This window comes from Schistocerca nitens, chromosome 2 (genome assembly GCF_023898315.1).
Source record: "Schistocerca nitens isolate TAMUIC-IGC-003100 chromosome 2, iqSchNite1.1, whole genome shotgun sequence".
NCBI classification, from domain to species: domain Eukaryota; kingdom Metazoa; phylum Arthropoda; class Insecta; order Orthoptera; family Acrididae; genus Schistocerca; species Schistocerca nitens.
The window spans coordinates 416272424-416299924 of record NC_064615.1 but is presented as its reverse complement, the minus strand read 5'-3'; the positions used below and the strand labels follow the sequence as shown (position 1 = coordinate 416299924).

General features: G+C 38.1%; 1 protein-coding gene across 3 annotated transcripts in view; it reads left to right on the top strand.

Moving 5' to 3' along the window:
- The first annotated feature begins 384 nt into the window (after window positions 1-384).
- Window positions 385-27501, top strand: part of LOC126236287 (dual specificity mitogen-activated protein kinase kinase 6) — a 49717-nt gene continuing 22600 nt past the window's right edge. The window contains exons 1-3 of one of the 3 annotated variants that reach the window (XM_049945472.1): window positions 385-794; window positions 902-953; window positions 2145-2310. In XM_049945472.1, the coding sequence (XP_049801429.1) occupies window positions 788-794; window positions 902-953; window positions 2145-2310 (225 nt within the window). In that variant the 5' untranslated portion in view covers window positions 385-787. Of the gene's footprint in view, window positions 795-901; window positions 954-2144; window positions 2311-8787; window positions 8907-27501 lie in introns of those variants that run through there. The other 2 variants (XM_049945474.1, XM_049945475.1) reach the window with 2 other exon arrangements.

Sequence of the window (27501 nt, the reverse complement as noted above, 5' to 3'; positions counted from 1 at the left end):
TAATCAGTTGATTATGAGAAATATGTTCTTAACATAAATCCAGGCTGGCAATATAGTTAGCTATTCTTTGAGTTTCGAGGTATTCAGTAACATAAATGAAAGAGTAAAGGTTCGATACTTCACTGCTTTTCATTACCCAGCATTAGATTTGCAATGTGATTATTATTACTATAATGACTTACCATTTGTTTTTTAAAAGTGAAAATATTCCTATTTTGGATTTGTGATTCCGACTACAATTGGCACCAAGAAACTTGAAAATAATAAAAGACTATTCAAGAAATGTGCTGCCTTGTGATATGCCGCACTGCAAAAATGTTCTGTGCTACGGCTGCCTGGGCAGCTGGTCATGATTCCGCGCTAGAAGCTTATCTTTGGCCACAGATTTGACATTGAAATATAATAAGTGGAGGCTTGTTAATGGCGGTGAAAATAGTGGCGGTGTATATTCGCGTACCCTTATTTGTTGTTATGTGAGGATGAAGATGTAGGTGGTCGTTAAAGTTCTATGTTCGTGAGGGAATGACAGTGTATTTCTACTACTACATGCATGGAATGTTTGTCACAATATTCTGGTAGTGAAAATTTGGCGTTTTTCATTATATTTTACTGTGACTCGTTTGTTATGGTTGATTAGAAAACTTACTTGGTATTGACCAAAACGTAGGCAGTAGAGCTACGCATGTAGAAAATCGCAAAATTTAAGAGAAATTTGAGGGTTGCTGTTTGTAACGGAAGTAACGAGGCTCCGGTTTACGTTGCTGCCAGACGAAAAAAAAAAAAAATCATGACAGGTGTAGTAATTTATCTAAATACATTTATAGATTTTAGTAACTTACCATCGAAAAGACATTTTCATAAAAAAGCTCTCATACTAAATTTATCTTGTTATTGTTTCTAGCTCGAAGAAAGACGATTTTGAAAGTAGTTGTACCCGATTCACCGCCAGTATTGTAAGTGCCCTATATTTGTAAGGGAAATTTGTTAGCCATACTGTTTTTAAGTTTAATCAATTTTTCGAAGCATTAGTTTCGGATATCTCATCAATAAATGGTCACGGTTGTCATAATACATTGAGAACATAAAGATGTGCTGATTGGTTTGACACTGACGATGCCTCCAGTGTTATCGTTGGCAGAATAACTGAATCTGATTTGATTAGATAGTTATGTCAGGTCCCCCCCCCCACACCAATTCAGAATAATGTATGATGTTATCAAGATATCCTATATCCTTAAATTTTTTATCAGTCATTAATTTTTCCTTTCATGGCAGAGGTTAGGTATAACTTCATTAAACTAGCGTAAGTGTGAGCTGATATTAGGAATTAAGCTAGTCCAGTAATATTTATGACTGTGAAGACTCCCTTAAATTGTCTGTCAGGGAATTGAAGCTTTACTGACAGTAGCCTTCCAATCATGTTAATCTTGTGTGTAATACATGATACATTTCAGTTCATGTGAAATTATAATTTGTTTGAGACTGTTAGTTTTGTGATACAGTATTATAGCTCAAGAGTGCTCAGTCACCAAACTAGATCTTTTGCATACTATTGATATCTGTGGAACACACACACACATTTATTTTTCAAATTAAATATGTATTGTGCCATGTGTACTGTTTTCAACAAATTCCTTTCGGAGACACAGCAGGCTGTGTGTTATGCAGAACACAGTGCTTACTCCTAGTATTGAAATTCTGACAGCAGGTATTCTAAGACAGTTTTAAAAAATCCCCTTTGTGTCGTGTGTATATCTTGTATAACGACTGACATTTAAATGAGATTTTACTGCTCACACATGTAATAGAAGGGACTAGAAGATACCGATGTCTAATTTCTATCCTTTGACACAGACTTACATCATTTGATGCAAATACTTCCAATTAGGTGTATTCCTCAGTTGGATGTTTAATGTCCACGCAGGAATTTTCTAGAAATTCTTCATTAGACATTCAGCAGATTACTGTATGCTGTATATTTTCTCTTTTAGGTATTATTAAGGGCTTGTATTGTAGAGTTTCATGGAAGGCCCCAAATAAAATTTAACTAGCCTACTTATTTGTTATGGTCAAATGTTTGTTCCTAGTTGATATGATGATTAAAAATATGGTGAATGTATGGATGATTTGAGTTTTTTATGTAGAACCCCGCCACGAAACCTTGATAAAAGAACAACAATTACTATTGGAGAGAAGACTTTTGTTGTAGAGGCTGATGATCTAGAGAAAATTTCTGACCTTGGCAGTGGTGCCTATGGTGTTGTTGAGAAAATGCGTCATATTCCTAGTGGAACAATCATGGCAGTAAAGGTAAGTCATAGTCCTGATTTTTCTGGAATTGCGTCTGAGACTGGGAAAATATCTCATTTTTTCGTGGGATAGGTTATGCAATGTATGCGCCAAAATTTTTATGCATTTTCCTTTATGCATCATACGCTTATAGATATACAGTAAAATTGAGTTGTTGAGGTGTGCACATTGTTTTATGTATAGAAATGATATTATGGTTATGGAGGAGAGTGAACGTATTACTAATAGCCCTATATTTTTAATTTGCAAAATGTGTGTACCATTGAGTTAATGTTTAATCAGAAAATAACACTAATTGACACTGTTTATTGTGGATGGAGCTGGCTGATGAGCAAGATCCTTGCTAGTGTGTAGTAGTGTAGTAGTCGCCCCCCCCCCCCCCCCCCCACTCTCTCTCTCTCTCTCTCTCTCTCTCTCTCTCTCTCTCTCTCTCTCTCTCTCTCTCTGATATGTTGGTTTGTGGTGAGTGATTTGTAGTGTAGCCTGGTGTCATGTTATGCTGTGAAGTGAAAATGTGGTTAGAGTTGGCAAAGCCAATGAATATGAGATTTGTCTCTAGTATTGGCTAATGTCTAAATTCATCCATATTTAACAGTTTTCAGTGTAATTAGGAATGTGTCTTTCATAGTGAACAATTTTGATGCGCCCTTTGCGAGATGGTGAAGCCAATAATTGTCGTGAGACTCATTTTTAAAATACGTTGCACAGTCCTTAGTTACATTTATATCTCTGATGAAAACTCCTATTTTCTCACAGTGGTTTGTTATCATAAAGTTTTTATTGTGCCTGAAAGCATTAACAAGACCACCCCTGCCCTTGTCCTCCATATTCCCATGGGAGTGGTGCTAGTTTGTTGGTTTTTGTTTTGCTATTGGTTTGCATGCTTTGATGTCATTCATTGGTAATGTCTTGAAGTTCATGTCCTACTATGTTATTAATAGTATCACTTTGTTTACTAACCTCTTCCTTCAATAATATCACAACTGATACTTTGCTTTCTTGTGTCAAAGTTGTTTTTCTTCAGAGTCTCTCTGATGTGTATGTAAATGACTTCTCTACAATCATTTCTGGACTCAGTCTAAAAGACATTTTGAAGGGAGGAAATAAAATTGTATACATGATCTACTTAATAATCATTTTATGATACTACACTTCTGTCTCCTCCATAGGTTGTTTGGCCATTTGGTAATGGTATATGGGAATATAAATTGTAAAGAGTAGACCAGAATAATTGGACCAGCTTTCTCTTGCATGAGTGAAGTAAGCAAGGATGGTCAACCAAGTTTACCTACCACCTAGTTTTGTGTCTTTTGAGTAGTTAAATTTTCTAACAGTCTGCCGATGCCTTAGTAATGGTGATTTATAAAGTATGGAAGTAACTTCACAAAATTTGTTACATGGAATTAGAGCACCTTAAACCATATGATCATAATTACTTACCAATCACTTTGTCAAAATTTTATGGAAACCTAATTAAAATGTTGTTAAATACCTTAGCACCTACCGCCTACTATGAAACCTGGAACACCCACTACTGAGTGGTAGGAACCAGGTTGACTACAACTGATGTACGACAAACTAGTGTCTCCACTCCCTATCTCCTCGCTGACCACTGAATTTTCTTAGTTCTTCTGGACTCCACCAATGCGATGTTGCACCAAAATTTCGTGAAACATTTTTGTCTGTCTGCATATACAGTCTATTGTGTGGAATTGCGCGTGCTAAATTGGTGCAACTAAGAAATGGGGCGCTCATACATCCCATTGTTCCGTTAGCTGTGAGAAAGTACATTCTCAGATCTTCTGACAGCTTTGGCTTGTCACAGATGACTGTGCTGGGATATGTTTGGTGTTGGTTTCTGTCGCTAACACTTACCTGATTGGAATAATATTCCACAATTATCCTTCATGGCTCATTATTAGAGACTTGTTTTTACATGACATGACAACTTATTGCAGTGAATTATAAGTGAATTATATTTTCTACCATGTACAGATAATGAATTAATAACTCACAAAACCGTAGTTATATATCTGTATTGTTAATAGTAAGTCTTGTATCACCACCCAAAAAGGAAAAGAAAGTAGATTTCTTGCAATCAAACCATCTAGGATCTATAGTTGTAGTTGCTAAAGTGCAACTATTGAGAGCGAGCGAGCGCACTGTGATTTAGTGGAGACTCGTCTGTGCAAACTGAAGTTTCTTTCTACCCAGGCAGACAAGTGTATCAGTTCAGTGTCAATATGAAGAAAGCCAGAACATTTTATGGGTACTGACCAGTAGAAGAAGCATACCTAAAATTATTTCGTCAGAAAATCGCAAAACTATTGTCATTCACTGCAAGACTTCTGTTAGTGGTGCCACTCCCCAGCCCCCTCTGCCCCTCTGCTCCACCTGTCACCAGCTGAGTGCACACTGGATGATGGTGGCTTGTTATAACAAGACAAGTGTGTGCTACAGATCCAAAATGCTAAAACTAAGGGCCGTTACAGGGTGTCTCACGAAAGACACCCAGGAGGGACCGCAAGTTGCGGAGCGCATTTGCTGGCTGTTGCTGCTGCATCTGCGTAGTTCTCGGATACAAATACTTAGCACGTGCCCCCTACACTGTGTGATTGAGTGTACTGGTGTTTTCTTTTGAGTTTTTTTGTCAACGTTTTAAATATTGTTGCTAGACGTCATTACTGCAATTGCGTCGAACCTACATGCACATTGACATACTGCAAGCCTCCATACAGTGTGTGGTGGAGAGTACCCTGTACCACTACCAGTTATTTCTCTTAATGTTCTGTTTGTAAATAGTGAGAGAAAAAGGCTATCTATGTGCCTCCATATGGGCCCTAATTTCTTGTATCTTATCTTCATGGTCTTTGGGCACAAGATGTGTTCACAGCAGTAGAATTGTTCGGCACTCGGCTCCAGATGCCTGTCTGTCTCTGTCTAAATTTTCTCAGTAGTGTTTTTCGAAAGAAATGTTGCCTTCCAGGGATTCCCATTTTATTCCCCTAGTATCTCTGTAAGACTTACATGTTGTTCAAACCTACAGGTAACAAATCTAGCAGCCGCCTCTGAATTGCTTTGATGTCTTCCTTCAATCCAACCTGGTATAGATCCCAAACACTTGAGCAGTACTCAAGAATAGGTTTCATCAGCATCCTATATGCGGTGTCCTTTACAGGTGAACCATTCGTTCCTAAAATTCTCCCAATAATCTGAAGTTGGCCATTCACCTTCCTACCACAGTTCCCTCATGCTCATTCCACCTCATATTGTCCTGCAGTGTTACACTCAGATATTTAAACGACTTGACTGTGTCGATGAAGACACTAGTAATACTGTAGCCAAACATTACAGGTTTGATCTTTGTTCTCATCCACATTAACTTACATTTTTCCACATTTGGGGCTAGCAGCCATTCATCACACCAACTGGAAATTTTGTCTTAAGTTATCTTGTATCTTCCTAAGGTCATTCAACTTCAACATTTTACTGTACACCACGGCATCAGTAGCAAACAGCAGCAGATAGCTGCCCAAATCATTTATGTGTATAGAGAACAACAGTAGTCCTTTCACATTTCCCTGGGGCACTCTTGACGTTACCCATGTCTCTGATGAGCATTCGCCTTAGAGGACAACATACTGGGTTTTATTATTTAACAAGTCTTAGTCGCTCACACATCTGTGAACTTACTCCATATGCTCTTAACTTCATCAACAGCCTGCAATGCGGCATTGTGTCAAATGCTTTCCAGAAATATGAAGTCTGTCCATTGCCCTTCATCCATAGTTTTCAGTACATCGTGAGAAAAGGGTAAGCTGAGTTTGCAGAGGTGATGCTTTCTAAAACATGCTGATTCATGGACATAAGCTTCTCAGTGTCGAGGAAGATTATTATATTTGATCAGAGAATATGTTAAAGTATTCTGCAGCAAATGAAAGTTAGGGGTATTGGTCTGTAATTTTGCTTGTCCTTTCTTTTACCCTTCTTTTATACTGGAGTCACCTGCACTTTCTTCCAGTTCATTGGGGTTTTGTGCTGGGCAAGAGACTCACAATAAATGCAAGCTGGATAATGGGCCAGTGCTGTAGAGTACTCTTTGTGAAATCTGATATTCTGTCCGAACCTAGTGATTTATTTGCTTTCAGATCTTTCAGTTGTTTTGCTATGCAAGGTATGCTTTTTACTATGTCGTCCATACAGGAGTCTGTCCGGTGGTCAAATGACAGTATGTTTGTACAATTCTCCTGTGTGAACGATTTCTTGAATGTGAAATTGAAAACAGGGGACTGAATAGACGCCTTAGACCTGCCTAGCGATTTTACACAGGCTGGTACTTTCCTTGTCAGTGTGTCAGTGGGCCCAGTCCTTGGATAGAAACACTGTGTGCATGTCTTCTATGCTGTGCGAATGAATGTTTGGGTGTTCTGTATTGCGTTTCCTGTCTGCTTGAATTCATACAAAAATTTCCTGCTGTGCAATGTCCCCCAATGATTCAGTGACACACAGATTAGTGAAGTAATTTCAAGAGACTGTATCTGTGTTACACAAACAAAGGCCTAGAGAATCTAGTGTTTTAAATGAAAATAAATTGATGAAATAGGGGAGGCCTTGAAAAGAAGTCTGAGAAAATCACTGCACCTTTTGGCACTTCAGACTGGTGAGTCAAAAACACCTGCTCACAGAGCCGTGCGCAGACTGAAATTGAAACCATTCAAAATAACAGAAGTGCATCAACTGAGGAACTCTGATACTGCTGCTTGTCATCATTATTGCAACTGGCTGTTACAGTTTGTGTACGATGGGCAAGTTGGTCCTGACATGCTTTATTTCTTCTGAAGAAGCATGGCTGCATTGTCAGGATATGTAAATTCTCAGAATAAATGATGTTGAAGCTCTGAAAATACTCATGAATTACATCAACAATCTCAGCATGATGTGAAAATGGAAGCATGGTGTGCAATTAGGGCAAGACAAATTATTGGACCACTCTTTTACCATGAAACAATTCATTCTAACAGATATTCAATCAATCATTCTTTCCATGTTCCACATGTGAATGGAACAGAAAGAAACCCTAATAACTGTTACAATGGGGTGTACCTGTTGCCACGCATCTCACAGGGGTTGCAGAGTTTAGTTGTAGATGTAACGAAAATATATAGGTTATTTCATGCAGGACAGTGCAAGACCACACACATCGCCAATGCTTCTATGAAAGCAATTCAAAGTAGTTTTGATGATAGAATGGTTGTCAGGCCATCTCATTCTCTAGATCTAAATCCAAGTGATATTTATTTTTGGGGAATGTTGAAAGACAAGATATATACAACCAATCCCCACACGCTCAAAGAGTTGGAAGACAGGGTTCGGCTAGTTATTTCCCAGATTTCGGCAGCCAAAATTTGAGTGTTTGCTAATGTGTTCAGGAGATGTCAGGCCGCTCTTACCACAGAGGGACATCATTTTGAGCGCATACTGTAAATAAAGGTAAGCTTAAGTTAATCAGATTGTAACATTGTTTGTGCTTAACTCTGGGGAAGCCTACCTGCAGCTGACTACCAGTAGATTAGTGTCAGGTTATTGGGCGCAGTGGTGGTGGCCATGCTGCGAAGCCTGCGGACCCGTCCTGGGTGTCTTTTGTGAGACACCCTGTGTATATACATTGCTGACTAGAGGTCAATTTTGACTTAAATTCAGAAATTGAACTCTGTTCTCGAGTCCACTCTAATGTGTAACACTAAACGTGAATCCACTGAAGGAGTTAGTGTTGATCCAAAGTAGCACTAAAAAAGCTTGGCAAAACCACAGAAATCGTCTAACAACATGATTTTCACACTTTGGCCATATATGGTAATGCAAAGGTGTCGTGTTATAATAGAGAAATGTAAGCATAAAAAAGGGTAATTGTCAAACTTCCCTTCAGCCACAGAAGATTTACTGCTGGAACTCATATTTGGTCGGTATAAAGAATAATAGAAGGTAAAAAATGGGTAGTTGCTATGGCCATCAAAGAAAAGTAGTGTAAAGAGGTTGCTGTTGACTTTAATTCACGGAACATAGGACAAATAGTGACCGAAAATGTTCTAACAGTATTAAGAAGAGGAACAAGAAAGCATTCACACATGTCTGTATAATTTAAAGATGAAATTCACAATTATTACATTATATGGAGAAAAGAAAGTGTCAAAACGTTTGAGTGTTGAAACACATGAAACTTAAAGCACTAATTTTATCAGGCTTAGTGTTACAGAAAATAGACAGATACTAATGGGATGCCTGAAACCACAATTTATGCCTATTTCAAACCTGTATAATGACAATAGATATTTATCCCGAAGTTGTATGCGGTGGTTTGTATAAATTTCAATGCGCTTAAATAATTTTTTAAAATGAATTTGCTGTGTAAATGGTAGTTTATAATATTTGTTACGTTCTTGTTCATTTCTTGTTCCAATACAGATTTAAATAACACTGAAGATAGCAGTTAATTCACATCATCAATGAGTAGACAACTGTAACTTCAAGTGAACAATAGTGTTCACTTCGTTGATGACAAGAAAATGGAGGAAGAAAGAGTAGCTTATGTTAAGTTGGTAAGAACGATAGTGTAAGTTAACTATGGCAGTAATACACCCTGCTGGAATTTCTTCATAGACTCTTCTCCTAACATAGTGTCATACATTTTGTGCTCATTGTCTGACACACCGATAGCTATACATTATTGGGCAAGTAAAATGCTGCAACTATAACAACTGCCACACAATTTAGTTTTACTCTAAGTCTTGAACATTGCCAGAGGTGTGAGAAATGACAAGTGGGAAAAAAATTCTGAGAACTGATTGGGATCAAACCTATGATCTTCCAGAATATATTCTAGGCCACAACCACTGAGCCGCCACCTGCCACCTGTTTACTACAAATTCACTTATGTATACTTTTTACCAGTTCTCTTTGTCAGCGTACGTGCAGTTGTCATAGCATTTTAAGGACTTGTTTTTTAGTTGAGAATTTAATATGAATTCTGTATTTATTGCTATTAAAGCCTATAGAAGATTATTTTTTTCTAAGTAGTGCTCAGTTGCTATTGCATGCTGTGAGATTCCATGTACGAAACTTTTAACTACAAATATTTAGAATTTACATTTCTTTCTCTACCGTTAAGCATCTGTAAAATGCTTTAAACTAATCACATTAAGTTGTCTCAATGAACAGTTGTGAGATCAGTTTTATCTGCACTCATTACATACATAGCTGGTAATTGCCTTATGTTACAGCTCAAAAATGCTATTTAGAGCTTCAGCAGCTTGAGAGTGATATATTCTTAACATTTTTTATGTATTGTGGTGGGAGGTCAAACTGGCTGATTGGGAGCAGGAAAGGCATCACAGGACATTTTAATTTCCACTGCCAGTACCTTTCCGAATAAATTTATAATTTTTTCTCAGCATGACCAGGAAGGATTCCATGTTCACACTCGTAGCAGTGAAAGTTCCGAAACCTAACAGATATTTTTTTCACCCTCAAGTAAAACTGTTAATTTTTTTTTCACTGACTCTTGGATGCACCTGATTATGTAGGTACCCTTCTCTTCATAAGTAAGAGTTTCCTCGATGTGTACAAAGCATACTTGCAGATGTTTGAAACTCTGGAATTTATTTAATTGATGAAGAAATAAATGAACACTACATTTTAAGCTTTATGTTTAGAAAAACCTCAGAATTTGTTGTTAATTATTTCAATTTCTGCTACATTTTTAATAGATTCGGAAAATTCTATTTTGCATTTAGGAGGTTGGGTTTTGTAAGCATACCAAGTTTGGAAGTAATATGACTTATACTTTGTTATATGTACCTATACACAAATTTGTGTTTTGCGGAAAATGCCCGTTAAAGTTTCTGCTTGTATTTTGGATTCTTTTAGAACTGTCCAGCACCATAAGCTGCTTCTCTTTTCACGTTGTGTATGTTTTCTTCCTTCTCACATTTCTATGAAACTCTTCTTGATTGTGTCACCCCCAAAAACTACGCCCTCTCTATCGCACACAAAGCTTTTGTATCATTCACTTCAGGCTTAGTTGTCTTTTCTCTAAAAGATATTTTCTGCTTTGCACACCATCATTAAAAACATGAAACTGCATCATAAACATCAATGGCAACTGCATTTCTTCCCACAAAAATGCTTTTTGGCAATCTTTCCCATACACATTGGTTAAAACTCGCATTTAGGTTTTGGTATCACCATGAAGACATTTATTCAATAAGTTTTCATTTGAAAAGTCTGTGAAAATATAATTGATGACTTCCGTTACAGCAATTGGTAGAGAATTCTTGTGATGATATTCTTCACCTCCAGCAATTGACCTTTGGAAGCCACACCATTATTCACTTCCCTTCAGGTACAAAGTTGTGGATAGGATTATTGTCTGTGAACATTTTATCGAAATATAAGGCCCATGTTTCTCAGGTTCCCTGGATCCTTTCTTATTGCTAAGCAATGTATGTAGCCCTCTTGTTTTATTCCTTTCATCAGATAATTTTTCCCGACAGATCTTGTCAGCTTCCTAAGTCTAGGGCCAAGACTTCCCGTACATGTCCCACACATTCTAACTTCTGCACATTAGTGTCAGTTCCATGTGGAGCACATTTTTGATTCTCAAAGAAAGGTTCACTGTCCCATCACCAGGGTACTTCCCATATATCAGGCTATGGGAGGCAGCTGATATGGTAAACAGGCTGACAACTCCCTGCACTTGATTCTCTAAAGTTCATATTGCGTTTCATGATCTGGGATCCGTTTCACGCAACTGTGACAAAATTTGCTCAAACCTTTGACATCTAGTACTTGACCAGTATCAACAGATGTTGCTGTAAGAACTCTATTCAATGAAGTGTGCTCTCTCTCTCTCTCTCTCTCTCTCTCTCTCTCTCTCTCTCTCTCTCTTTTTTTGCCATGTACCTTCGAAATGGGACACTATGTCCCTGTCACCATAGTTTTCAGCAGTAGATTCTTTACCAGCAGTTTTCATTGATAATTCTGCAACTTCTCTTACTCCATTGAGTAGTAAGCTACATTATCTCTTAAATATTGCTGGAAGAGGTGAAAGATTCATAACAGCACAAAGCTTCCTTGGTGCCTTCTGTCCTCTACTGTTGGAATTTAGAATTGATGCCTCTGCTACATATTACCTTTGCTGCAGTTGCTACGGACACTTTTATAGACGTTCCAATTTATGTGTATGTGTTTTGCGTACCCTTGTGTTACATTCGTTCTGTGCGTGTTAATAAAAGCATTTATGTTTACTTTCAAACTGTAACCCCGTGTTTATTTCAAGTTCAATAACAGGTTATGGGCCCAGGCACAGTCACACAGCAGTTTATTTGAAGTGAATAAAAACTATGTTTTTTTCGTCACGTCAAGACACAGATACAGAACGCCGATATCATGAGTTCAGTCAGTGCTAATTCATTGCCGTTAATTGAAGAAGGAAAAAAAAAACTGAAAGGAAGAGAAAATTACAATACATGCTAATTTGCAATGAGAACTTATTTACAGCACAAACAATTGTGGCAGTGTATAACGGCGAGATCAAAGATGAAGTCAAGATATGCACCACAAGGGCCAAAATGATCTTATTAGTTGATCCTGCTATTTATGTGCACCTGCAGAGCATGTCATCTGCAAAGTAAGTGTGGGATAAATTAAAACAAACTGGCGAGGATTCAGGACTTTATCAAAGAATAGGCTTATTGAGAATGCTTTTAACAACACGATTAGAGAACTGTTCATCTGTGGAAGAATGTGTGTTGAGAATAATTTCAACGTCAAATAAATTGACTGATCTTAACTTTGAAGTGAAAGACGAGTGGATAGGATCTCTCTCGTTACCTGAGCTGTCTGTGTACAAACCAATGATAATGGGTTTAGAGAACTCCAACATGCCGGTAATGGGCGATTCCATTAAAAACAAATTACTACTGGAAGTAAAGGATGAAGAGTGCGGCAACTTGTATGTTAGTGATGTGGCTCTCCTGGTGAATAAAGAAAAGTGAATCAGCTCACACCACAATCCCAGAGATCCAAGATGTTACAACTGCAACAAATATGGACACACAAAGCAAAACTGTCACAGTAAAAACAAGACAAGCAAAAAAATCAGCAATTAAAGAATCCGGTTACAAGACATTCTTCATGATGCCACCGTCAACTAAAGTTATATACAAAGACTGATTTGTGGATTCTGGTGCGTCAACTCACATGTCAAACCATCCATGTGATTTAAATTTCATAGCGTTAGTTCCCAGTTCACAAGTGGCTGTGACCAACATTGAAAATTTACCCATTAAAGGAACAGGTTGCACATATATTAAAGCTGTGACAGGCCGAGAGAAAATAAATATTAAGGTGACAGATGTACTTTTATGTTCTTCAGCTGAGTACAAGTTTACTTTCTGTAAGCGAAATAGTGCAACAGGGTTACTCAGTCATTTTTGACAATAGTGGCTGTCGCATTTGAGATTCAGGGAAGAAACTGATACCTACAGCATCGTTAATCAACAGAATGTATAGGCTGGACCAACCAAGTAATCACTGTGCAGAAACAAAATATGCATCCTTATCTATTGATGCGAATCTATGGCACAGAAGATTAGGCCACCTACACTCAGATGCGATGGAAGAATTACAAAACGGTTTGGCTAATGGCATCAAATAAAAAGGAGCCGTCGACACTCCGTGCGTTATGTGCCTAGAAGGTAAGCGAACTAGATTTTCCTATCCTAATTCCATTTCTAGAGATAAAAGAATTTTGGAGTTAGTGCAATCAGATTTGTGTGGTCCAATGCAAACCACATAGATTGGTGGAACTAAATATTTTCTAACTCTGATTGATGATTGCTCTAGAAAGATTTTTTGTATACTGTAAGCAATAAATACAAATACCTGACATTATACGCAATTTTAAAAGTTCATAGGGAATCAGTCAGGCGAAAGGCTGTGTATCTTGCGAACTGATAATGGAAAAGAATATGTAAACGAAAGACTGGTGAAATTTTTAAGGGAAGAAGGAGTTAAGCATGAAACCATTGTTCCCTACACTCCAGAACAAAGTGGTGTTGCAGAAAGGTACAATAGAACAATCGTGGAAAAGGCAAGATGTATGTTATTTGAAGTGAAATTACTTACGAATTTATGGGGAGAAGCAGTCTCCACCGCAGTTTCTCATTAACAGATCACTGACAATAGCTTTGAACAACATAACGCCAGAGGAAGCTTTCTCAGGAAAGAAACCGGACCTCTGATAGCTAAGATTATTCGGCAGTAAGGCATCTGTCCACATACCAAAAACCATTAGGCGCAAGTGGGACAGGAAATGTGTTCAGAGCATACTTGTCTGACACTGTGAAGACAGCAAGGCGTACCGGTTGTTCCATCAGGTTCAACAAAATATCATTAAATCCAGAGATGTGATATTTAAAGAATAAATAATCAGAGAGAGTAATAACAAGCCAGGAACATGTGATCATTTGCTGGAACCAAATCATATATTTATTCCATTCACAAATGAGGAGGAGAACATTAGGATTCAAGATGACTCAAGGGACAACAGATCAGATAACAGCATTTCAGAAGAAACAGGCTCAGGTGAAATAGAAGAAGAATCAGAACTGTATCAAGTGCTAAGATTTTCCAGAATACCCATATCGAAGAAGATGGATGATTATGTGACCTGTTGTACTAAAGAAGATTCACAAGAATCAGAGCCATCAACTTTGGAAGAAGCTTTGCAAACCAAAGATTCAGATAAATGATTTCAAGCAATAGAAGAAGAATCAGAATGCGGAAAATAAAACTTGGCAATCAGCTATCCTGCCTCAAGGCAAAAAAGCAGTTATATATGACGGTAGTATCTGTTCCCGAAAGAACAGTTACCGTCAATGACCATGCAGCTTTGCTATAAATGAAATGATAATTAAATGGACACCTTAGCTGCAAGCAGGCGTTGATGTACTTCATTGGGGACATGTTGAAAATGTGTGCCCCAACCGGGACTCGAACCCAGGATCTCCTGCTTACATGGCAGACGCTCTATCCATCTGAGCCACCGCGGACACAGAGGATAGTGCGTCTGCAGGGAATTATCCCTTGCACGCTCCCCGTGAGATCCACATTCCCAACATGTCCACGCCACTACATTCGTAGTGCGCCTAATAGATGTTTGCCCATCATACTCATTACTCGTGGCAGATTAATCTACCAAGTCCCGTACGAGTTTTTGCATAGCGTGTGCGTTCGCACAAGAAGGTCAATAGCCGGGAAGCCATATTTTAGCTATATATGACGGTAGTATCTGTTCCCGAAAGAACAGTTATCGTGGATGACCATGCAGCTTTGCTATAAATGAAATGATAATTAAATGGACACCTTAGCTGCAAACAGGCGTTGATGTACTTCATTGGGGACATGTTGAAAATGTGTGCCCCGACCGGGACTCGAACCCAGGATCTCCTGCTTACATGGCAGACTCTCTATCCATCTGACGCACTATCCTCTGTGTCCGCGGTGGCTCAGATGGATAGAGCGTCTGCCATGTAAGCAGGAGATCCTGGGTTCGAGTCCCGGTCAGGGCACACATTTTCAACATGTCCCCAATGAAGTACATAAACGCCTGTTTGCAGCTAAGGTGTCCATTTAATTATCATTTCAAAAAAGCAATTGATGCTAGGTGGGTCTTTAAGATAAAAAGATACTTACAAGGACAGGTAATTCGCCATAAAGCTCGACTTGTAGTTAAGGGATGTTCACGGGTTAAAGGTTTAGACTATGAAGAAACATAACCACCAGTGATACAATACAGTTCACTCAGATATTTGTTTGTTCTAACTGCTAAATACTACTTGGACATTAAGCATTGTGGTGTGGTGACAGCTTTTTTGCATGATGATTTGAAACAAGAAATTTATGTTAAAATTCCCACAATTTACTACATGACAAAAACAGTCAAATATGAAGGTATTAAGACTCAAGAAAGCAGTGTATGGACATAAACAGGGAAGTCGCTGTTGAAATATCAAACTGGACGAAGTTCTACTAAGTTTAAATTTCAGCCGGTCCACCACTGATCCATGTGTATCACAGAAACAAAGGAAGTGATATATGAATTGTAGCTGTTAACATAGATGACATGCTGATATTTTGTAACAGTATGCAACAGAAAATTGCATTTAAAGAACAACTAAAGGAACAACTTAAACTAAAGGACCTTGGAGAAGTATCCAATTGTCTAGGGATCAGAATGACAAAAGATGGTAAGCTGGGACTTTTATGGTTGGATCAGACTCATTATATAAATCAGATTTCATGAAAGTATAACATGGAAGACTGTAATCCAGTATCCACTCTGCTTGACAATAACAAAGTATTAACTCGTGAAATGAGCCCAAAACAGAGAGAAAGAGATACCATGAAGAAAGTCCCATATAAAGAAGCCATTGGTAGCCTGACTTGTGCACAGCTCGGTACTAGACCAGATCTAGTGTACACAATTGGAGTTGAGTTGGTTTAATAATAACCCTGGAATATCCCACTGGCAGGCTGTAAAGCGAATCCTAAGGTATGTAAAGGGAACTAAATACTTCAAGCTACAATTTTCCAAATAAGATCATATCACAGGATGCACTGATGCTGACTGGGCTGGGGACATAGGAGATAGAAAATCAGCCACTGGTTTTTTATTTATGTCACAAGGTGCAGCAATTTCATGGAATAATAAAAAGCAACCAGCAGTAGCTCTCTTGGTGATAGAAGCAGAATACATAGCTTTAACTTCTGCATGTCAGGAATCACTTCGGCTGCAAGGTCTGTAAAGAGAGATATCCCCTTTCCCAAAAGAGGGTCTGATAAGATTGTTTTGCGACAACAAAGGTGCACTTGATCTGTCAAAGACAAGTGGATGCAAAGGTCGCACTAAACACATTGACACCAGGCATCATTTCATCAGGGAAAAGATGGATACAGGAGAAATCACAGTGGAGCAAATTTCCGCAAATGGAATGCTTGCAGATATGATGACAAAGCTATTGCCAAGAACCAGACGTCAGCAACTAACACAAGAATTTGGACTCGGAGAATGAAGTACTGAGAGACATCGCTTCTAGTGGGGGTGTTGGAATTTAGAATTGATGCCCCTGCTACATATTTATCTTTGCCGCAGTTGCTACCAACGCTTATAGATGTTCCGATTAACATGGATGGGTTTTGCCTACCCTTGTGTTACATTCGTTCTGTGCATGTTAATAAAAGCATTTATGTTCACTTTCGAACCGTAACCCTGTGTTTATTTCAAGTTCAATAACAACATCTACCAATAAAGCGCATGCCATGCACTATCCTCACATTTACATCGTATCCTTTGTTTATGATTGTAAATATCATGCAAGATGCATCCCTGTATTCAGTGTGCTGCTACATATCAACATGTTTACATATCATAAAAGTTAATTTTGGATTTATTAAATAGCATGCAAATGAAATTTGCCTGAATGCTACCAAAATTAAATTGGCTGTTTGGATGAAAATGACTGCAACATTTTCTAACAGTTATGATTAATAGAATATCCTTCCATTGAACTCAAAGGAGAAGCAGTTCTTTTCTTCTTAGAATAGTATTTCTGTTCAGTAAGCAAGCAAAATGAGAACTAATTTGTTACTGACAACTTTTGGCCTTCGCGTGCCATTTTGTGCAGTTGGTAAGCTCTCATTTGCAGTATTAGTTTTACGTAGGGAAAGGTAGTAAGTAAAAAAGTGAAATTTTTCAGGAGAAGCAAAAAATTGTTTGTGATGACTCTGATATATATATATATATATATATATATATATATATATATATATATATATATATATATATATATATATATATATATATAAAAACTGTAAATTGATTTTTAAGGATTGGTCATATTGTGTTTGGCAAATTATTAGTTCATACATCCACAGAATAGAAAGTTCAATTCAGTCCATTCTCCTACATTAAACGCTTTGTTAGGTACAAGTTCCCTGTAAAATAGAAGACAGTTTTCATCCACAAAGTCCGTTATTAGTAATAAGTCTTTTCGTTTGCCACATTCAAGAATATTCTTCCCCTAAGGACTGCAAGCTCTGAAGATTGATGACGGCCTTGATAACTGATAGCTTTTGAATATGTTATTCTTTCCATATTTCAAGCTGATTGAATGGCTGCCTCGCTTTAATCATGAGGAAATGTTCTCTTGAAATTTGAATCCAGCTGAGTGTGCTTATCTTAAGAGAAGTCACATTCAGACATTTATCGGCTACAGCAGGAGAGTCAAAAAGTCTTCTGTGTCAGTATCATTACTTCATAGGGCTGGTGGAAGACTTCAGCACTGTGAATCATTTCATCTACTTCTCCTGGAACCATATTCCTACACTACTTTTTTGTCTTTTCAGTTATGTAAAAATCCTGGTCAATGGACACATGGAATTATTCAGAAATCCGGAATTTAAATATTTTTTGCAACAGCTTAAGTCATAACAATTGATATTATTTGATTATTAGTCTGCCCTGCAATTTATTGCACATTATTTGCAAATTTCATTTCTCATTGATACTGGAAGAAAGAACTTTCAGCACACAAGAAGTGATCTCGTTCACACCACATTCAGCAATGCTCCATGCCACAGCACATGAAATTTTGCCCTGTGTCATCAATGTGAAGGTGCAAGCTATAATTTGAAAGTTGCTGACAGTGAAACAAGTTGGAATGTATTAGTATAGGAATGAAAATAACTTATTGCATGTCGACACTCAAAGTTGATGATGTACTCAAGGGCATACATGATTCGGTGTTGTCAGAGTTGAGAGCTTTTGTAGCCTTTCCAGCTTTGTATGGATGTAGTTTTTGCCACAGTGTAGAAAAAAACTTTTGACCCAACTGCACATTTGATTTTCATCTTCGTCAGTCCCAAATCATAAAAGTATCATCATGATACCTACGAAATAACAAGCTATGATCATTGTTTTTGTTGAGTTTGAACACCCTGTACATCCTGTGAAAGTTGAGGCCATCACTAAACTAATGTTTTTAAGATTTAGGAGAGGAGTATAGTTTTCTTTTTACAAGTTTCAGTTTGAGTTTATTTCACTTTGTGACTTTGTGTGTTAGGTTTATTTCACTGGTGTTTCTGAAGACATGTTCTTCCCCTTTAGTTTTTCAATCGCAGTGAACACACATTTGTGTGTTAGTCCTAACATGTCTTTAAATGATCTGCTGCACATTCCACGTTTTCATTGTCAGAGGGTAAACAGTAGGTTACCAAAACTTGCCTTTTACTTGACTCTGGATCATTGTGTTTCATGTTCAGTCTTGTCCGAATGTTGATAATGTTAATCAGACATAGTAGAGATGTGCCTTCAACATTAGTCATTTGCCTCAAGAACTTACATGGACTTTTCTTAAAGCCTCTTGAGTGAAACTGTGGCACTTTTAATGACATTTAAAGAGCAAAATATAAGTTAGGTTATGTTTGTTTGCAAAGTAGTTCCTTATAACCCCATCTACAAAAACAGCAATAATGGAGTGATAATATAAATTTCTAAAATAATGCTATTTGAACTTACCATTTTAAAAGAAAAGGCCTTGGGCAAGGTGATTTGCAACAATACATTCATTATCACTTCCAAGCATCACACTGCCAGCTCCCATACCCAAACTTAAGAGATCTAGTTTCAGGCATCAGAGACGTACAGATTAAACAGCAATGGAGCAAGGACAGATCTCTGATGTAGTTTGCCATTTAATATCTTTGACGAGCTTATCTTGTTGCCAGTGTGACCCTGAATGACCTGCCAGATAAGCTCTTCAAAGACACTAAATGATAAGCTACCTCATGGATTTGTTCTCACCCTATGTTGTTTAACCTTTACATCTCCAATATGCCTGAAATTAGATGTCGAAAATTTTGATACACCGGTGAATAGGTGCTGGCAGTGCGACATCAAAATTTTGAAGAAACGGAAGCAGTCTTAACATGATCTGGCAATAAATGGGAACGTACTTTCCAGTATGGAGACAGAAATCAAACCCCACCAGAGTTGTGAATAGTTAGCTCCATGTCTATTTTGGTGACAGAGTGCTTCACCACAATCACTAGTCTCATTCTGATTGAATTGTGGTTGTCAGGTTTATGGCTCTGTGGCACCTTCAGCTTTGAAATTGTTTGACCCAGTCTACCATCATAGTGTTTAACTGGCCACTGGTCACTGGTGCCTTACAGATTAGTCCCGTAGACAGTCGCCTTGCTGAAGTAGAAGTCTTCTCTCTTCAGCTCTGATGGTACCAACTGTTGTTATATGCAACACCATCTGACAATTTCATCATCCAACGTATCATGTTCGTTTTGCATAAGAGGGGCATTGCCCCTGCCGTCTGCCCTCGACGGAATCACCAGTTGGAATGCACCCTGCAGCCATCTGCTGAGATCTCTGCCAAAGCACCTTGAAATCTACTCCTTGCATTTTTCCACACTACCCCCCTTGGTTGGTACCAAGGCCATGAATTAGGGCCTGCATATTCCACAGTCCTCAAATTCAGATTACGCCCCCCCCCCCCCCCCCCCACCTTTAGACACGTGACCCTTTCTGTTCTCCTAGAGTAGCAAGGTGCTACCATCATTTACACAATGGCTCTAAAACCATGGATAAGATGGAATATTTTTTTCTTTTACTTATCTCACTTGTCAGGTGCAACATTGGATGCTGGGAACACACAGTGTTTCTATTGTGGAGCTGATAGCCATTAACAAAGCCCTGCATTTTATTAAACAAGCTGCCATTGACTGTGTTTTAATTTGCAGTGACTCACTAAGCAATCTCAACATTGACCACTGTTTCTCTCATCACTCTGTGATATCTGCTACTCACGACCTCTGTCATTAGTCATACTGCCTGCTCAGCTTTTTTTTTTCTCTAGGTCACAGGTCATATTGGTATTCCATAGGAATGAACTGACTGTCCATTTGGCTACAGAGGTGATAATCCACCACACATTTGTTTTGATGATCACAGGTGTGGATGTGCGGGTGCAATTACGGCCTTTTCTCGTCCAGAGATGGAACATTATACAGTGGGCTACTGCCCTTCTAATAAAACTCTCTACTATCAAGGAGACTACTGTTGCATGGCGTTCCTCCTCCTGTTCCAAATGGAATCCACCTGTATTGGTCATACCAGACTAACATATAGTTTTATTATATGCAACAAGCCACCTCGCACATCCTTACAGACAGTAGCTCCTGTCCTAGTGGAATGGCCACCGCCTTCTGGCCCTCCATGCTAAACATTGTTTTCCATATTGTATTTTTCTAATGTTGATGGACGATTGACAGGCAGTTGAACTGTCTGTGTTTTCTCCATGCAAGGCGACTTTATTCTCAATATAAGGCTTTAAACTACGTTTAGGATGGGGTGGTTGGGGTATCTCCCATTACATGCTGGGTGTGGGAATACCCTCAACCCTACTACTTTTGACAGCTGCCTCTTTCATCCCTTTTTTACTCTGTTTTAATTGCTTTTAGCTGTGGTTTGCCTCTTTCTGCTGCACCCAGTTTCCCCTCTTAGGGATTGCACTCTGTTGAATAGTGGGAGCTGTTAAATGCCGTGATTGTACGGATCAGGGATGGGGCAGCTCTTGTCACATACAGAGCCCCAGGAACATCCATCTGCTGCCATTGTTTTATTCTCGATAGTCCAACCTGATGTCCACTACATTTTTAGCTTCCTCACTGTTCTGAATGTCCCACCTAGAATGCAATCTCTGCTATATTACTGTCTTAACCCGTAATGGGGTTGGTAGGTGTCAGATGCATATGGGGTTTCTCTCACCATAATTGAGTTCTGAAACACACACACACACACACACACACACACACACACACACACACACACACACCCCTCCGCTCCCTCAATCTATGTATTAGCCCAGTCCACATACATCTCTGTAAATTATTTCTCAGCCATGACATCAGTGTTGTCTTCAGTGCTTAGATTTTACTGCTCCTGTACATCAGAACATGACCCTGGTAGATGTCACAAAATCCAGATGAAGTATCCCTGGTCCAAAGGAATGATGACCTCACTGTTTAGTCCCTTAATCCTCAACCAACAAACCACCCAATCCAGAATAATGTTGGTCAAATACTTTATATATAGGTGGTATCAGTAGCTGCTGTGTCGATATCTATTAATACTAGTACTGTGTATGCAGCAACTGAAATGATCTTTCTCGCCTCACTGTCCCCCAACCCTTGCAATAAATGTTGTTTTATTCAGTTAAATATAGGCTTTTGTCATTTATTTCTTGCTTGTAGTGTATATATGATGTTTGCATGTACATTTTGCTAGAAGTTTCCCAATTTCTAATTGCTGCTGTACATAAAAAAAAAAAAGTCAACTGGGGATCACAAATGACAGTGAAACCCAACAAGGCTGACATTTAAGTCTACTGGTAAGACAGTATTTTCAGGATGGCCAGTAACAGAGACCAATGGCAGCCACAGGGTGGGAGGGTGCGAGGGTAAGGAGTGTTTCTCCACTACAGGCCTCACTGGCATATTTCTCAGCTGCCTACTGCTTTGATAATGAAGCTGTCACAAGTTAAGAGTTCTTGCATAAAGTGTTCAAATAGTATCTCACAATATTCTTCATGGATTATAATAAAAGGGGCAGAAAATATCAGTAGTTTCAATCCCATTGGCCCTCTGTCAGTCAAAGCACCTACTCATAAACACTCCATGTAGCTGCAAAGGATATGTCTGTGTGCACAAGTGTGTGCTTAAACTGAAAGAAGTGGTAGCTGAAAAGCTACTCTCTGTACTGCTTCACATCTCCATCTGCCATGTATCAAAAAGTTTAAGAGTGGTTGACTTGCCTAATACGTCATGGCCAAACTAACAATAGAATGAGGTGGTGCAATGAACCATTTCAGTGGCCCCATCATTGACACCATGTGTACCTGAATCTTTCTTCATTCCATTGCAACATTGACATTTTCTGTCATTGTTTCTGAGTAAATTTTAAATCTGATGTATTTTTGGAAAACCGCATTTAAGCTGTCCATTTGATGACAGTACATTATGACCATGTTAACCATGATTATTGCAGTATATTTCTTTACTCAAACTGGACTAGTGCTAAAGTGCAAGAATGTAATTATTATTTTTGTATCCAGGTCAGGAAAGTACAATTACATACAATTTCAAAACATATCTATAATAAATACACAAGACTTCGTATGTGTCAAATTGATTTCAGGGAACAGAATATGTCAGTCTTCATTGCTGGAACATTTGCTGAAACCATGTCATTCAGCATGCAGGCTTCAGGCAGACAAAGATATGCTCAGCATCCTCCCCATTTGCAAGTTGCGTCTCCACTAATGCAGCCCCACCACTTCAAGTTTCGTTTGCACCACATCACACCAGTTTGCAGTCTGTTCAGAGTGTTCTGCATGTGCTAGTTGTAATAGGAAACCAGCAGCAGACTCTTTCTTTACGTTTTGGCTATTACTTCAACTTGCATTATTCTGCCACAGTTGTATTTAGTTGTTCGAAGAAACCTCTGTCTCGACTTCAGCCTAGAATGTGCGATGTGGTGCTTTGCTTCCAAATATGAAATGCCTGAAATAGTTTTCCTGTTTTTCCCAACATCTGCCACTGTTATTCATCTAATATCAAAGAGTGCTAGGCCTGCAAGATGGTAAACTATGTCAACTGGAGTTGGTTGTAGGCAACCAGTTACGATGTCGTCTGTCTCATTAAAAATGGTGTCAATGAGCCTGGTGTTCTGTAGTGAGCGTGAGTATAATATTAGTGCAAACTTTGAGCGTCATGTAGCCACAATGGTAGTGGAAAGCAATTGTGCATTAGTTTTACTCAGAGGTATGAAGGGTTGTCCCAGTGTTGTAGCTGTGTTCCCGTCCAAGTTACTTAGTTTTTTATGAGTGTTTGTTTGGTGAACACGAGCCCAAAGTCCTTACAACAACATTTCTGTTTGTGTCTTGAAAGTCTAATTTCTGTTTATCCTTTATACTCCAACTAGGTGTTGAGCCAGTAATGGTTATGTAAAGGCATGGCAAACTTGGATTTCCTGAGCTGGAGGATACTAAGTGCTGTCAGTCCCCTACCACTGGGGTTGTTGTTGTTGTTGTTGTTGTTGTTGTTGTGGTCTTCAGTCCTGAGACTGGTTTGATGCAGCTCTCCACGCTACTCTATCCGGTGCAAGCTTCTTCATACTGGGGTGTGGCAGTGGAATGTTGCATGTCTCGGACAAGAAGTTTTGGCTTAAATACTCAGACCATGGGAGGGTGCAATAAATGTCTTCGTGTGTTCTGAGCTGATGTAATGATTGCCTATTGAGTTGAAGTAGTGGTTAGAAGAAAAGTCTCTTGTTCCATTTACACCAAAGTTATATTAGGCTTTTCAGGTATGCAGGACCTTAAGATCTTAGTATTGACTGTTGATGAAAGGTCAGCTGGACGGGTTTCATGCTTTCTCAAAGAGTGTGCCTTTTATTTAATGATAAGACAGTACTCAAGTTGGCAAGTGGAATGGTAGTGTAAGGGAAACCTCCTACTGCATGTTGAGTCACGGGGGAACCTTCGACTGTGCCTAACCCACTTGCCAAACAGGTAATTCTCTTTTACCTTTCTATTGTATTTCACATTTCTGATACTTGCTATGCTCTCAGCTCTGCTACACAGGAGCCCAATTTTCCTTGCATTTTTACATTTCTTAAAAGATCCTTTAAATCTTAGTGTCACCAGTATTCTAAACGTTTGTTATACTATTTTCCTTTTGGTGAGGTACAACCCTTAGGTGACTATTATTTTTGGTTTGCAGTTGTGTTCTCAATGAATTTGTACCATAAGTCGTACTTTTGTCCCTTAATCTCCATACTTCCAACCAATCTGTTCCTGTAGAGATGGAAAGAACAATTGATTATACAATACATACTTTCACAGCTAATATTTATAAACTTGTTGCCATTGGTTTTATGGGCATTAGACCATGGTCTAAGGCATGTTTTTGTGCCCAATGTTCGTCTGAGGATGTCTACCACAGAGATGAAATGAGGCACAGAAGCAAGGCTTAGACAACTGTCCTAATTCCGCATGGGGGAAAAAAAATATAAAAACAAAGAAGCTTTAACTTACCAAACAAGAAAGTGCGGGTATGTTGATACACAATAAAATAAAAAACACACACACACACACACACACACACACACACACACACACACAAATATTCAAGCTTTCGCAACCCATGAAGCAACCATGGGTTGCGAAAGCTTTTGTGTGTGTGTGTGTGTGTGTGTGTGTGTGTGTGTGTGTGTGTGTGTGTGTCAACATACCAACGCTTTAGTTTGGTAAGTTATATCATCTTTGTTTTTAGATATATTTTTCCCACGTGGAATGTTTCCCTCTATACACACACAAATCAGTTGTTTTTGCTGAGAAATTCAGCAATGGAGTAGAAGGAGTTGGCCACCAATAAATCCTTTAGGCTTCTCTTAAACTGAATTTCATTGGTTGTTAAGCTTTTTATGGCTGCTGGCAAGTTATTGAAAATGAGTGTTACTGAATAATGCACACCTTTTTGTACAAGACTAAGTGTCTTTAAATCCTTTTGAATATTATTCTTATTTCTAGCATTAATTCCATGAATTGAGCTGTTGGTTTGAAAAAGTGATATATTTTTAATGACAAATTTCATTGAGGAATAAATATATTGGGAAGCAGTAGTTAGTATCCCTAGTTCCCTAAACAAGCTTCTGCAGGATGTTCTTGAGTTCACACCACATATAATTCTTATTGCACGTTTTTGTGCTCGGAAAACTTTAGCTTGGCTTGATGAATTACCCCAAACAATAATCCCATGACATTATGGAATGAAAGTAAGCATAGTATGCCAACTTTTTGATTTTTATCCCCTATGTCTGACACAATTCGCATTGCAAATAGGGATTTGTTAAGACGCTTCAGCAGTTATGTGGTGTGTTCCTCCCAGTTGAATTTATTATCAAGCTGTAATCCCAAGAATTTAACACTGTCCACTTCTTCTATCTTCTTGTCATCGTGTGTTAGACATATACTCTTGGGACACCCCTTACAAGTTCTGAACTGCATGTAGTGTGTTTTTTCAAAGTTTAGTGACAAAGAATTGGCTAGGAACCAGTGATTAATGTCCACAAATATTTTATTGGCTGATCTTTCTAAGACTACACTTGATTTGCTATTTATTGCAATGTTTGTATCATCTGCAAACAAAATGAACTTGGCATCTGGTAATGTTACTGATGAAAGGTTGTTGATATACATGAGAAAAAGTAAGGGCCATAAGATGGAACCTTGTGGGACCCCACATGTAACTAGTTCCCAGTTGGATGATTCCTGATAGTTTAATACATGTCTCTTTCGTGCCAGAGATATAAGATTTGAACCATTTTGCAGCATTTCCTGTTGCACCATAATATTCTAATTTACTTAAAAGGATATTGTGATTTACACAGTCAAATGCCTTTGACAGATCACGGAATATGCCAGTTGCCTGCAATTTTTTGTCTAATGAATTAAGCTCATTTTCACTGTAAGTATAGATAGCCTTCTCAATATCAGAACCCTTTAGAAATCTGAACTGTGACTTTGAAAGTATGTTATTTGAGATAAGGTGGTTATAAAGCCGACTGTACATTACTTTTTCTAAAATTTTTGAGAATGCTGGCAAAAGTGTAAGTGGACGGAAATTTGATGCTATTTCTTTATCTCCCTACTTAAACAGTGGCTTAACTTTGGCATATTTCAACCATTCAGGAAATATTCCACTGATAGATGACTGGTTAACAGATAGCTTAATATGTTACTTAACTCAGAATCACATTCTTTAATTAACTTTGTTGATATTTCATCATACCCACTAGATGTTTTTGATTTTAAAGATTTTATGGTGGACATTACTTCTGCTGGGGTAGTGAGGGTCAAATTCATATTATGGAAGTTACTTGAAATGTCTGGTCTGAGGTATTCCATAGCATCATCCAGTGAACCTGACAACCCCATCTTTTCAGTAACAGTTATAAAATGTTTGTTAAAAAGTTCAGCAACACTATACACATGTCACCAATGTATCATTTACTCTTAATGATGTTTGTTCCTCTTCATGTTTGGTTCTACTGGTCTCCTCCTCCACTGTATCCCATATTGTCTTTATTTTGTTATCTGATATGACTATCTTTTCCTTGTAATATATTTGCTTTGATGTCCGTATTACAGTCTTTAATATTTTGCAGTATTTCTTGTAATGTGCTATAGCATCAACATCGGAACTGTTTCGGATTGACAGATACAGTTTTCTTTTTGTTTTTCAAGATACCACTATTCCTTGAGTAATCTATGGCTTCTTTGTAGACTTTGCTCTAACCTTGGTAAGTTTTGGGGGAAAACAGCGTTCGAATAAGGTAAGATAGAATCCTGTCTAGAATAAAAGAATTCGAGTAAAGACAATAATTTACTATGTGGATAAAGCCACTGTGTTGCAGCTTGGCATCATTTTCTTCATACTAAATGGTAGTATTACTGATAGTATTGGTAGCACTGGTAGGAAAAGAAACATAACTGAAAGTGTGAGAGAGAGAGAGAGAAGTTTTGAGTTGACGACTTCTTATTTTTTGTTTGTTTTACACATAATTAGAATCGCACATCGTTCAGTGTTAGTAGATTTTGTATTTTGTATCCTCCATTCAAAATTTTTAAGTATTTTTATTTTATATTTTAAAAGTAATCAAAATTAGTTGGTTGCATAACTTCCACCCTTTTACGAAATGAAAGCAATTACTTTTGATGCAAGTACAGTTCACAATCACAAACCCAAAAATATCTACATGATTATTGCTGTTATTTTGTACTCAGTAGAATATTCATAATATCAAAGGCAAGTGTTTCCTGTTATTGTTTATAAGTATGAAAGTTGTTTATGAAAACCAGAAACATGTCTTACATAAGCTCAACAAAATATTGAAGTGATGTTTGACATGTGTGTGTTTTGAGAATTTTTTCTTTACTAAAGTATCCCTTTGTTTCACATTTCAAATCCAGTTTTCAAATAAAACCTGAATTAAACACT